The sequence below is a fragment of the Aspergillus saccharolyticus genome, assembly GCF_003184585.1.
Source record: "Aspergillus saccharolyticus JOP 1030-1 unplaced genomic scaffold BP01scaffold_2, whole genome shotgun sequence".
In the NCBI taxonomy this organism is placed as follows: domain Eukaryota; kingdom Fungi; phylum Ascomycota; class Eurotiomycetes; order Eurotiales; family Aspergillaceae; genus Aspergillus; species Aspergillus saccharolyticus.
Window position 1 is genome coordinate 118,639 of NW_020290612.1, and position 13,946 is coordinate 132,584.

The 13,946-nt window shown below is 52.7% G+C and overlaps 3 protein-coding genes across 3 annotated transcripts; 2 read left to right on the forward strand and 1 right to left on the reverse strand.

Moving 5' to 3' along the window:
* Positions 1-3,884: 3,884 nt before the first annotated feature.
* Positions 3,885-5,843, forward strand: BP01DRAFT_370700 (uncharacterized protein; the record flags this gene model as incomplete). The annotated part of the gene is made up of 1 exon (XM_025576623.1): positions 3,885-5,843. One exon carries the CDS (start codon positions 3,885-3,887, stop codon positions 5,841-5,843), a length of 1,959 nt encoding a protein of 652 aa, XP_025435145.1.
* Positions 5,844-7,536: 1,693 nt separating this feature from the next.
* Positions 7,537-9,732, forward strand: dbp9 (ATP-dependent DNA/RNA helicase). The gene is made up of 4 exons (XM_025573065.1): positions 7,537-7,794; positions 7,851-7,927; positions 7,993-8,471; positions 8,534-9,732. Exons 1-4 carry the CDS (start codon positions 7,593-7,595, stop codon positions 9,678-9,680), a joined length of 1,905 nt encoding a protein of 634 aa, XP_025435146.1. The 5' UTR covers positions 7,537-7,592; the 3' UTR covers positions 9,681-9,732.
* Positions 9,733-10,541: 809 nt separating this feature from the next.
* BP01DRAFT_370702 (uncharacterized protein) lies at positions 10,542-13,766 on the reverse strand (the record flags this gene model as incomplete). The annotated part of the gene is made up of 4 exons (XM_025576624.1): positions 10,542-10,843; positions 10,901-12,374; positions 12,783-13,581; positions 13,657-13,766. The coding sequence occupies 4 exons, from the start codon at positions 13,764-13,766 to the stop codon at positions 10,542-10,544; spliced, it is 2,685 nt and encodes an 894-aa protein (XP_025435147.1).
* Between the last annotated feature and the right edge of the window lie 180 nt (positions 13,767-13,946).

Genomic DNA, 13,946 nt, shown 5'->3' on the forward strand with positions numbered 1-13,946 from the left:
TTTGGCTCATCCAAAGGACGGAGGGACAACCGAGATTTTTTTTTTTTTTTTTTTTTTTTTTTTTTTTTTTTTCACCAACCGGGGGAGATTGCCCCGCGGGGTGGAGGCCACCATTGGGCCGCAATGGCGAGGTTCCTTGTCATCTTTCGGGACTTTTGGGCAGCCAACAGGGACGGGATTATCTCGGATGGGCCAGGTACAAACCGGATCAGATCGCAGACTTGTGACGGATGGCAATCATCATCTCGAGAAGGTCACAAGGGAAACTGGGAAAAGACAAAAGACGGTGGACGTTCAATGTAGTGTACGGAGTACACAGTACAATACGTACCTTATTTACCGCCGGCTGGTCCGTGGACAGATTCCGCTTAGACCCAGGGTTCTCCCGTCGATGGAGCCGAGTGGGGTCCCATCTACTAGGCTGTATCTACAGTACCGATCCATCACTTTTGTCACTTCTTCTTTCCACTCCTCCCCTCGTTTCTCGGTCGCCTTTCCCTTCCATTCCTCACCACCACCACCGTCGTAGTCAGCCACACCCCCTCCGGTGATATAGATCGATATTTTTAATTTCAACCTTACTTGGATTCGGTCAAGGCACTAGTGTTTGGGTAAAACCAACCCACCGGAATGACTGAGACAGAGCTCCGGGACTATTGGGGATCTCGCCTTGTCGTTGTCTGCAGGTCACGAGGGACCACCGTCCATTCCCGTTCCCATCATCATCATGAGGTTGCACCAAGGCGACATAGAAATCAGAACCGGGCTGTTACTTTACTTGCGAGTTGTAGCAATAATGATGTCCTCTCATGGTATCATCCATGGCCACTGCTATTCCGGGTGAGCTGCTATAATAGTGATCTTTATGCACGGATGCTAGGATATGTCGATGCGCACGTGTGATTTCCGGCCAGAGCAGCGATTCGCGCATCCAACAAGAATATCTGGAACGATTTATGAGGCAATCTTGAGCCTGCAAGGGATGGAATGATCGGAGTAGAAGATCTCAAGGATGAGGCTCTCTCCCAAACAAGCCCATTATTGATGTCACTGATTCATGCGTGCCGCGCGCGTGGGGAGTAGAAAAGCCCCGGGGGATGCAATGCCACGCACTGGGCATCTGAAACCGCACGGACGGACTCCTGGGGTATCGCGGTTATCTAGTGTTAATTACCAGCCGTTCCAGGGAAAGCATGGATGGAGTATACTCCGGCTATCAAAGTGACCCCTGATGTTCCTTCATCATCGTGCCGCAAGTTGCTTGTGATGGTGATCCTGATACGCCAATGGTGGAATTCCGATTTCACCTTGCAGCTGCAGGCCTCTTTTGTTCCTTGTCGGATGTCGCAGTACGGAATATACCATAATCGCATCATCATGAATAGAGTCCTTATCCTACCATGCCTGTGACGTATGCAGGACAGGAGACATATCAGAAACGAAAGTGACAGCTTCTCAAGTTCCCATCGAGATACGCACGATGTGGATTCCGTGAGTGCGGTACAGTAGAAGCACTGAGTTCACTACAACCAGTCCATTGAGTCATGCTGATCGAGTCATTTTGTCCTTCAATTTTCTCGTTTCTGTTTTCCATGTCTACTGAGTCCCATCAGCCCGTCAGTCATCAGTAATAAAATGCATAGCAGAAAATGTTAGTGGCCGATCAGGCAGCGGACAGCAGCCAGTGAGGGAAAAGCCCCGACCTCCTTCGTCTCTTTTCTTCTTCGATTTGCTCCGACCCAATTCCTTTCCATCCGGATTGGAGACCGACATTCAGGAAGTGGGAGGCAAATCTGATGGGCCAAAAGGTAGTGAAGGTCACGAAGAGGCGATGGAGGGAGGAGGTAAATCCAGCCAACGCGGAAGAGAAAATAGCCTCTAGACAGGGATGTTTGTTCGGATGTGAGATGGAGATGGAGCCACTTCCCGTTTCTTTATCCTGATGGTATTCATATGCCTCGCCTCGGTTGGGTTGCGATGAACAATTTTCAAACCACTGCAACTCTTGCTCTCTCTGCTCTCTGCGTGATATATTGTCATTGTTATTATTCCGATTGTCATTAAATTCACAAGACAACGGAAGAAGCAGTAAGAAGCAGTCCGAGAAACAATCCGAGAAACGCAAAATAGAAAATCCCATCAAAAAAAGGAAGAAAAAAAAAGAAATACAAATGGCGGCAGCGGCATCAGCCGTGTGTCGGTACTGTGGGTTATTATGATTAAGGTATATCCATTTACGCGGTACCAGGATTTCCCATCGATGTTTTTTTTTTTTTTCCTTCTCTGTGATAATTGTAAATGTAGGGGAAAAAAAGAGGAGACGGAAAGAAGAAGAAGGAGGAACTTGAATGACTCTTTTCAAGCACTGAGCATCTTGAGGGATGATTTCCATTAAAAACCGAGGCGACGCACAGCACAGTTTTCCAACCGATCCAATCCTTCTCTGCCTGTACCTTACCTCTACTTACTCTACCTCTACTACTTACTCTGTTCGAAATTGCCCCCCTCCTTCGATCGAAGAGGTGGTATTGATACTTGTCTCAGCTTCCTTCTACTGCAACAAAACAACGACAACTACCAACCAGTGGTGGTTGATCAATCCCGATCTCACTCCTCCTCCCCCATTTCTTTCCTTCCCCTCCTCCATCCTCCTTCTGCCTCCTGCTTCTTTTCCCTCTTTGTATTTCCCTTCTCTTTACTGCTTATATACTATCTACTATCATTATCTCTTATCGCTTGGCGACGAAGACTCCCACCTGTTCTTCTTCCCTGGCTCCACATTCTCGCTCTCCCCACCTTTTCTTTTCCCTGCGCATTCCTGATTCTCGCTTCCCCTCCTTCTGTCATTTTTCCCTCGGGCCTCCCAGACCTAAAAGAGCCAAGTTCTACTGGGAAAAGACAGACCCTCCGGCCCTTTGCTTTTCTCTTCTCCCTTCCCCCCTCTGCTCTGGTGGCTATTATCAAATCGCATCCCAAGGCAGACAACCCACGACTGCTTAGCCCGACGGACCAGTCATTAGAGCCGTTGGTTACACGCTTTTACTGGGTGCATTGAAGGACTGCAGCCCCGTCGATTGTTTGGTTAATCGATCATTTTATTCTAAATCCTCTCCACTCACCGGCTGCCAACCGTTCATTGCAGCGTTCTTGTCCGGTTGACCCACGCTGGGCTTTGTCCACTACGACGGTTATCTATCTAGTCTAGTCTCAGTCTCACTCTCACTATTGACTGTCCGCCGCCCGACTTGTCGTCTGTTCATCACCAGTCCTCCACCACCATCTTCCACAACCCACTTCGTCGCCTTTCCCCCCCCTTCACTCCGAACCAACCCCGTTCATCCTTTTCCTCATTTCGATGGAGACATTGCAGACTGTGGACGACGACTATTCTCCTTGCCCACCCACGACTCATCGCTGACAGTCAACGATCTAGACGCTCCGTCTCTCGGACTATTGTCTGGCCCATCTGCACCTTTTGGTTGTTTTCTTGAGGCGACTGCCGCCAAGTGGATTTGCAGCCCTCACTCCGGACTAGGAGTAAAGAGGAAGAAACGAACCACTAACCGATTCGAAGGAAAAAATAAAAAAGAGAAAAAGAAAAAGAACACCAAGGAAACAAAATAAAACCAGGAACGCTAAAAAGAAAAAAAAAACCTTCCAGGCACTGATTGAGTCATATTCGGATGAGCAGCAGTTGGTGGCTGCTGTAGGCCACCAAGCAAGCATCTTGAAAGCCTGTTGGAGCACCACGTTTCAGGTCATCCACCTTCGTGCTTTTCCCACCCCCCCCTCAGAGTCAAGCCAGAATCTTCCCCCCGCCTCCCCTTTCCCCCTCTCCTTAGGCCCTCTTAGGGTTGGGCCTTAGGCCGCCTTCCAGAAAAGTTATGGCAAGCAAAATCCACCCCCTCGTCGCTTTCTGTGAGGAATATGACGAAGATACTCATGTTATCCGACCGGAAACTCGTCAAGTCGCCAACATCACAACCAAGCGCCATAAACAGGCCGTGAGATCTGCTGCAGAGCCCCTGGTTGACGTTGCAAGTGACTCCGGCTATTCCAGTCGTACCGCAGCCACCGTCAACAGCACCCAATCTGGGCCGTCGGGCCGGAAGAGTCCTGTCCCTCATAAGTCAGACACCACCCTCAAAAGATCTGACCTTGAACGCGTCCGATCCAAAGGTCACAAAGAACGTCCTTCCAAGGACCGCATTGCTCGTCCGCCACGTGAGGAGAAAATGCAAGTCGGAAGTTTTCCCCATATGGGCCACCCTCACCCTCCTGCCCAAGCGCAGCGGTCGCCTTCCCGGTCCCGCCGTCGCGATAGTGCCCATGTCAGACATTATCCGGGACAATGTTACGAGTGCGATCAAGGTCTATACCATCCTACCTCCACACCTGTTGAAGCGAGACCGATGGATTTCTCGTATTTCATGCCACCACCACCTCCCACGGGTCACGAATATCCTCCGTCGGCCCCGCAAAACCCCCGTTACGCGCCTTCCGTGATTCAGGACGTCAATGTCTCCCGCACTAGTCGTCCCCACGCTCGCGAAAGCTCATCTATGTATCATACCAACAACCGACCGGTGAGCTTCCATGGCGCTATGCCTGGGATGGGTCAAATGATGTATCCACCGGGATCCATGGGTCGCCACGAGCACGGTCCACCGCTGTCTACTTCAGCGTACGCCCACGCGCCATATGTCACTTCTCACTATCCGCCACAGTCTCCCTATTACGGCATGCCCGACTATGCGGCCCCTCCTGAGAGTCTACAGGAACGGTCGGCATCAAGGACTCGAGACCAAGGTCGGGGTCGCCGACCGTCACTTTATGCACCACCTCCTATGGATTTCGATGACGCAAGCTTTGATGAAAGTGAGGATGATGACGAGGGTTTGGACGTTCCTCCTCCGCCTCCTCCTGCTCCGAGTCGATCGGCTCGGCCTCGCATGTCCGCTCAGTCTTCCCATGATCATCGCGAGGAAGACTACTACCGATCTATGCCTCCCCCACCCATCAAGCACAAGGCGGCTCCGCACATCATCCAGAAACGGCCCGACCCGCCCCGAAAATCCGTGACTGCTCCGTCCATCACTTCCGACCGTCGGTCTTCTCGCTCTCTAGACCTATCACCGCTGAGAGACGCCTTGCCTGAGTACGGGTACCGGCAATCTTCTCGAGAGACCGTAATGCCGGAGCGCAGCCGAAGCAACCGGGACAGCCGACGATCCACCGCATACCATGAGTCTGCGCGCCCAGCACGGATTGCCGTCGAAAACTCTCGTCGCCGCCGGCCTACTGTCTACAACTACGGCGAGGAGGACGATGGGGACGAGGACGATGAGATTGTAGAGAAGCAACGAGAAGCAGAAGAGTACCAAGCTTCTCGGTCAGGGAAGCCCTCGGTGCCTGTTCCCTTGACGGAAGACGCGCTGTACAAGGCGAAGACCTCTCAACGCGCTGAAAGCGACAGCGGCAGCCAGAAGAGTCGCTCGAACAGCAGCCGTGGCAGTGACGCACGAACTCAAAACGGAAGCAGCAGCGGCTTGAAGCCGGAAGATGACAATAGCATTGTCATGAAAATGAACGGTGTGACCATGAGCTTCAGCCAAGAGTCTGTTGGGGGAAAGAGACTGATGCTTCGTACCGGGGACAATGGTGCGGTCGAGCTGAACATTGAGGGCAAACACCGAGCCAAGAAGTATTTGACTGGCGGATCTGACTACACCGCAAGTGTCTCTCGAAGAGAACTGGAAGACCCGCGCCGAGCCATGATTGACCGGAAATCTGACCGGGCCAGCCGACGCTCAAGTCGGTCGATCTACAGCGGTCGGGGTTAGACAAGAGAGTTCAAATCGAATCTCTAGGTTCAGTTCGTTTCATGATACAGTCTTCGGTCGATGCTTGGCTGTGTGACCTACAAAAGTTCTGGGTTAGATTTCTGTCTTGCGCGACGCATCTGGTACTTCAAAAGTTCTGATCTTCTTTTCTTGGACGGCAGGCAGCTCATTGATAATGCGCCTCTGTCGGTACTCGGCAATTCGTGAAGGATGCATCACTAACCAGAGGAAAAATATGTTTGGATGTCTGACTTTTGCATTGACTGGGCGGTTTTCTTTGGGTCGTGTTTGCTTTGCTTTGACGATGTTTTTCTCCAAAAGAGGAGGGGCGGGTTTGACGGCTCCGACCGATAACGTCCATCATGGCAACATGATTGTACGATTCTTGACGACCTGCACGATCTTGGATGTCTTTTGTTGATGCTCTGCTTTTCTACACTGATGATTGGATGCTTATGCTTATGCTTTATGTTTTATGCCTACGCCTCAAGTTTTGACGTCTGATGTTCATTTTTCTAATGTGGTGCTGTTCTTGGGAGGTGTTTGTGTAACGTTTTGGATTCGCTGTTTCCCCCGGCATTTTATCACTGAGCAGCATGGAAGATAAGAGTAGGAATGATATTGGAGGGAGCAAGGTATATACCCCAGTTGGTCACTGCTTTACGGTTGGATGATTTTTTCTCTTGGAAAATTGGTGCATTTCTTTACTTATCTTGCCGTCTATTTATAGCCCTCCGTGATGTTTTGCATTTTCCCCTCCACTTATCCATTGCGTAGCGTTTGCGACCCATTCTGTACCTTGCTTGTCGGTATCGGATCCTGTTCTTGTCTTGCGTTTCATTGTCAACTGCACCCACGACAGTCTATTATTTCTTATACCCTTCTGATGTTCCAGTACGGTGCGTGGACGAGACTGATGAATCAAATTTTGATTCCAGCAACTGTTTCTATATTGATCATGGCTTCTGTTATCTATACTTCTCTGGGAGGCGCTTTGCCCTAATCGATTACATACTTGATCAACATTCCTCCCGACTACACTTGTTCCGACCAACTTGAAGGACTATATTGCTATGCATGTCCCATTCTATAGCCCCTGCCGTTCTCGGTGTGTAGTATATGTGTGCAGAGTATCGAGAGCCCGTGAGGGAACTGTTCCCGCCGTACATAGCCATGTCTCACTACCAGCTTCGAGGTCAGCCTGCGGAAGAGAAGCTGAACCCCAAAACTCCCCAGACCCTGGAGATCGACGACAATGTACGCACTCCCGGCCGAACTCATTGTGGCACCGGGTCAGAGCAGTTATACCTCTGTACACTTTCTCTCGTCAGGCAAACCTAACAAGGGGATACTCCATGAGAAGGCAATATGCAGTGATCCTGCTGTGTAGTCCCAATTTCTTTTCTGTGGTCTGGGTAGGCGGTTGATTATCCAAATAGATCTTCATAGTCCCTTGATAATGGAACCTGATACTTTCAATTCTATAGGATTGAAAATATGCACATAACAATATATTGTACACCTCGAATTCCCATAGTACATTTCGGGAGGCCCTGATACGGTGATATGATAAGAGTTGATCGGCGGCTGCGGTGGAGACCCGCAGAAAATACTGCCTCGGAAAATCTCACCGCCCGACAGAATTTCGCAGCCCGCCCGCAACGAGAAAACTCTCCCAGTCTATCATCGATCCCAGCAATCCCCTCAAAGACACACCATATCAGACTTGAGATACCTACGTCTTTCACAATGAAACGCAAGCTGGATGCGAACGATGTGCCCTCAGTGGAGGGCGTCGAGACCACTGAGACCCCCACCCCCGAGGTCGACTTCGAAAGCCTCAATCTGGATCCGCGATTGCGCCAAGCATTGATCAGAGAGAAGTTCACGAAGCCTACGCTGGTTCAGGCCAAGGCCATTCCTCTTGCTCTCGCTGGGAAGGATATTCTCGGTAAGTCTTGACGTGAATATCGATCATTGTTCGCTCAACGAGACTAACTATCCTAGCTCGTGCAAAAACCGGCTCCGGAAAGACTGCCGCCTACGTCCTCCCTATTCTCCAGACTATCCTTCAGAAGAAATCCGTGAGTAACCACTGATTGCAGATAACGTCCTCAACATGCGAGCATCTCGCTGATCCATCTGTCAGGCCGACCCCACTCTGAAAGCCACCACTGGCCTCATCCTCGTCCCCACCCGAGAGCTTGCGGAGCAAGTGCAAAATGTGGTCACAAGATTCGCTGCCTTCTGCGGCAAGGACATCCGCTCCGTGAACCTGACGCAGAAGGTCTCCGATGCCGTGCAACGCACTCTCCTCGCCGACTACCCCGATCTTGTCGTTTCGACCCCCGCGCGTGTCATCGCCAATCTCGGAAACTCGGCTCTGTCGCTGGAGAACCTCGCACACCTGGTGATCGACGAGGCGGACTTGGTGCTTTCGTATGGATACGATGAGGATATCAATGCGCTTGCAAAGGCGATTCCCCGTGGTGTGCAGACGTTTCTCATGAGTGCCACGCTCACCTCGGAGGTGGACACCCTCAAGGGTCTGTTCTGTCGGAATCCCGTGGTATTGAAGCTGGAGGACAAGGAAGAGCAGGGTGCTGGTGTCAGCCAATTTATTGTCAGGTGGGACTTTAATCCTTATATGTGGCTCATCTAGCTACTCCGTTACTAATTCGTGCTTCTAGATGCGCGGAAGACGAGAAGTTCCTCCTCACATACGTCATCTTCAAGCTGCAGCTCATCAAGGGCAAAGTGATCATCTTTGTGGGCGACGTCGATCGCTGCTACCGTGTTAAGCTCTTCCTCGAACAGTTCGGAATCAAGAGCTGCGTTCTCAACTCCGAACTCCCTGTCAACTCGCGTATCCACGTCGTCCAGGAATTCAACAAGGGCGTCTACGACATCATCATTGCGGCCGACGACCAAGAAGTTCTCGGTGCTAAGAAATCTTCGAAGAAGTCGAAAGACCCGACCTCGACTGACAACGCCGAAGAAGTAGAACAAGAAGAAGACGGCCTCGTTGGCTCTAGCGAAGACGAAGAGGACGTCGAAGATAGCAACGACAAAAAGAAGAAGAAACAGGATAAAGCGGCGGAGAGTAGTAGCAAAAGACGCAAGACGTCCACCAAGGACAAAGACTACGGTATCTCGCGTGGTATCGATTTCCAGAACGTGGCCTGCGTGCTCAACTTCGACCTGCCGACGACGGCCAAGTCGTACACGCACCGCATCGGCCGCACAGGTCGCGCGGGCAAAACGGGGATGGCGCTCTCGTTCGTGGTGCCGGCGGACCAGTACGGGCGGCACAAGCCCACCAGCTTCCCGACGGCCAAGCACGACGAGACCGTGGTGGCGCGCATCGTGAAGCGCCAGGCTAAGCTGGGCCACGAGGTCAAGCCCTACCACTTCGAGATGAGCCAGGTCGACGCCTTCCGGTACCGTATGACTGACGCCCTGCGCGCCATCACCCGCCTCGCTGTCCAGGAGGCCCGGGCCCGCGAGATCCGCCAGGAGCTCATCAAGTCCGACAAGCTCAAGCGTCACTTCGAAGAGAACCCGGACGAGCTGCGCCAGCTGCGTCACGACGGCGAGTTACGGTCTGCCCGCATCCAGCCCCACCTCAAGCACATCCCCGAGTATCTCATGCCCGCCAAGGGTCGCAAGGGGATCTCCACCGAGACCGTCGGCTATGTCGGGTTCCGGAAGGTCGGCGGCGAGAACCGTATCCGCAAGGCTCGCGAGAAGAATCGTGGCAAGGGCAAGGGCGGCCGCAAGCCCGGTGGGGCCCGCAAGGTCGATCCTTTGAAAACATTCAACCGGGGGAGGAAGTGATTCTGTATCATCGGAGTATTCATGCATCTGTACATAGCCTAGGATTCATATGGAAAAGTTGTTTTACTCTGCGGAGTGTGTAAAACTCATGATTGTTGTTAGTGCATGCAGTATGAGAATATTAGTAGTGTAGTATATGTACCCCGGACTACAGTAGCACAATGCTGAACAAGACACAGTTACTGGTATGCTTGTATAATACGGAGACAAGCATAGGCTTGCGTAAACGATATTTGGGAACTAGGTATATGTGTACAGTACCAAGCACTAACCTCCCACTAAATCCCCAATGAAGACCAAGTTAATTCAGGCCCAGATCTAAGAACAAACTGCCATGCTAATGCTGCGTGAGAACTTGTATGCATTCTTCCGGTACGTGGACTGAAAAACAGTAAAATCGGTTTCGATTAAATGCACACTGAAGAAGACCCAATCCCCGGATACACATACTGGATGGTGTGCCTGAGAGTAGAATCATAGTAAGCTCTTCGCAATTGTTGGAAACTCGCTTGATTATCCTACTCCAGAAGGTACATTATCCGCCTCGCGCAACTAGACCCAACACCCGTGTCAGCCTGGATAACATTCTGCATCATGTTGAGTACTGTATTCTGCAATCCTTTTGCTGCTTGTATAAAATCCTAAGCTCTGAATGTGCATCAGCCTATTTCCACCTATGCACATGCCCAACTACCACAAGCGAGCCTGTCCAGTGCATGCATGTCCAAGAGCATACCTACAATCCGATCGGCTATACACGAGCGCATGCATATCCTAAGCCTGCTTCATGAGGAGGTCCGTCTTAGGTATAATCAATGCCCGCGACGAATTCCCTAGATGCCATCCACTAGACCGAAAAACTCAGGGCAACAGCCCCAACCACTGCGGACCAAGTAACTTCTTCAACGCGTCGTCTTCCAATCTCTCTAACCCAAAGGAGAATGTCACCCACTTGCCCTTCCCCTCCTTCCTGGCCCGCAGGACCGCCCGCTGTACATCTTTGGCTGTCGTGACGATCTCTCGATAGCGCTGCAACTCCTTCCGACGACGGTATTTGACCCTCTCCTCCTCGACATCCCACGGCAGACCATCGGAAGTCTCCGGATCGACTGCAGGAGGGGGTGCATGCATTGAAGCAGCCAGGGACCTTCTCCCATCTGCACCTGCACCTCCAAGATTGTTGTCTATTAGCTGTTGCTGCTGCGCGACGGTTTCATTACCGCCCAATTTCTGCCCGTCGTGCTCATCCCCGTCCAGGAAGGGGAACCACCCCGCCCCGAGGCGCATCCATTCGATGTCCCGCCAAGAGCCATTCCACTCTGGGCCCGTGGGATAGACTTCTCCATCCGGGCCAACACCCACCCAGTTGAGCGCGGGAATCCACTCTCCGCAACCCTCCAAATCCAACCATTTCAGACAATACGTTGCCCGCGACAGCCGCCGCAGGATCCCCGCGGCCTCGGCCCAATTATTCTCGCTAGCGGCGTAAGAGTCCGTTCCGCCGTACGCGAAAGTCAAAGAGCGGTGGGCAGGGTGGCGGACTGTAGCGTTGAGAGCGTGCGGGGTGACCGTGGGGACGGGCCAGTGGGCCAGGGAGAGATGGGTGATGCGCGAGAGACGCGAGAGGAGCGTGATGAGGGAGTTCCAGTTCGCGGAGCCGGGGGTCGGGTGCGCCAGGGACAGATAGCGGAGGTTTTCGAAGCGCGGGATGCGGAGGGTTGTGGTTGTTAAAGGTGCGCCCTTTGGTGGAGGCAGTTGTTCGTCGTATTCGTCCTCCCAGGAGGATGGCACGGCTGCTGCGGCTTCGCTATCCGTGTGCTGCTGGATCAGGGGGGTAAGTCTCTTGGTAGTGGTCAAGAGTTCGCTCGAGACTTGCTTAAGCGTGAGCCAGCGGCCCAGTGCGCTGCCTAGGTCGAGACGTGTGATTTCGCCATCATTCTCGGGCTGCTGCGCTGCGGTCTCACTGCCAACTTCAAAACCTGGAGTGTGATCTCCAGCCGGATGATGCGGGCGAGTGAACAACGGTCGAAGTCCCAAGCTCGGCGGAATCTCGTGGTCACGAGTGTATATACTAATATAACTGAGAAGGCGAACCTTGACGTGGTTGGGAAGATCCGCGAGAAACAGCCCGTCGTACTCGAGGTGCCAGCCCCAGTAGAGCGCCATGTTTTTGAGGACTGTGTGCTGCAGGCTCCCCTTTGCAGGGAATGTCGTACCGGGTAACCGCTCCAATCGGTAGATCGTGCGACCTGCACGGGCGCTCTCTTGCGCCGCATCATCCTCTTCTTCGCGATTCTCTAGATAATTATAATTCCCCACGAGCCAGCTCTGAGGGGGCGGTGGCCCCGGCGTTCGTCTGAGCCGTCGTGCGCCGACGGCATGGCGGCGGGAGCCTGGACGTGGCCGCGGGGGCGGGGTTTCGGGGAGTTCGAGAAGGTTGCGCAGGGATGGATGAACAGTGCGGGGAACAACGAATCGATTATGGGCATATGGATTCTCAGGTCCCTGGTCGGAGGGCCGTGTGACTTGCGTGCGTCGGAGATGGTCGATCAGCTCGTTCACCGAGGGCTGCTGCTGTTGCTGCTGCTCTGTCGCCGCGGAGGCGGAGGGGCGGAGGCGATCATTGCGGAAACCACTGGAGGCGAGAGTGTGATGCGCAGTGCTCGCTGGTTTCGCATAGGCATTCTTCTTGAACTTTTTGGGCATAGAGGATAGTGGTCATGGGCGTGGAGTGTGGATGGAGCCGTGAGGGAGATTGACATCCATTGCTTATTATTGTATGCAGCGGCGGGGAAATGCGGAAGAAAGTGATTGACGTCGGAGCGGGTCTGAACTGAAGCTAAGGCAAGGCTGGACGGAAGAAGTGGGTTTTTTTGACTCTCAGTGGATGGACTTTGCCCGCCACAGCCTCACCTACCCTTGCATTGTGTAAATTGTGTATTGACTGACTCAACGGGCGGAGACTGAAACGACTTGACTCAGTAGGTAAGTTGCATGGTAAATCTGTACTGCCTGTCCTGTACACATGGTCTATAAAAATGCTATAATCTACAATATCCTGTGGTCGCCGCCATCTTATCGATGGCTTCATATATCGCGTACCCAAGAATCATCCAACATTTTCCCATCCCGTTTAGGACCTTCTCGGATCCAAGTCTCAACGAGGCCCTCCTTGGGGTCTTCATCAGAATGGCCTCTGGAACGTCGCACTTCAAGGACTAAATCCCGAATCTTTTTCGTAACCTCTTTGCGCAATTCCACTGCCTCCGTTCCGTACAGGAGCTCGTCATTGAGAACACCAAGCGGAAGATCGCGAGTGTCGGGCGATGTGCGCTCAGCCTTGGCCTTGATCTGCTGCCATTTCCTTCGCGACTCGCCGAAGACGGCTTCTGTATCCACCTTCTTTCCAAACGTGATACTGACCTCCTTGCCCACCCGGGGCAGGAAGCGAGGAAACTCGCGACTTTCATGCATGACTTGGTCGAGACCCTCTAGCCAGATGGGCACCACGTCGGGACATTCGCTGGCCTCGAGAATAAGTCGAGCAACACCCCACTTGAAATACCGCATTGTTTTATTAGGCGCCTGGTGTATCATGCCCTCCGGAAAGATGTGGAACCACGAATATGAATTGCAGGCAAAGGAGGATGGAGATAAATGGGAGTCGTGGCCGTCGGTCGTAAACGCCGTAGGAAGGTCGGAGAACGGGTCGACGCAAACATTCTGCAGGCTCCACGACTGCCGCTCGGGGCGAGCAAGATGGGGATCGGCGGGGAACGGTCCCTTCGACAGCAATCGGATCGCCTGAGTGACAACGGGCTGCGCGAGACCGCCGTGCGGCGAATGCGCCAGTCGATGGGTGGGGAGGACTTGGCCCATGGTGAAGAACAGCGCCAGTGGTCTTATCAATTTAACGCATTAGCCATCCATCCCTGGTGTTGTCGCTGTTGTTGATGCGGCGAGGGGGGGCGCATACCTAGTCTGATAGCAGATATCATGGCTTCCAAATCCCCATCGCTTATTCGACGAGGAAAGACTCAACCAGTAGCGCAGAGGAAGAAACCCCCACATGATCGGATCATCCATCCTGTTCGGTGTCGCGGACCTTGGTCAGCCGTTTCCGTTGTGAAAAGTAAACTGAATCGCCTCAGACCTCAAGGCGTATTGTACGCACGTACACGCTGGTATGATTTGAAACTGTCGCAAGCAAACAAGCATTAGCTCTTCGGTCTTCTGAGGCGCAATGCGCGACAGATCTAATGGATA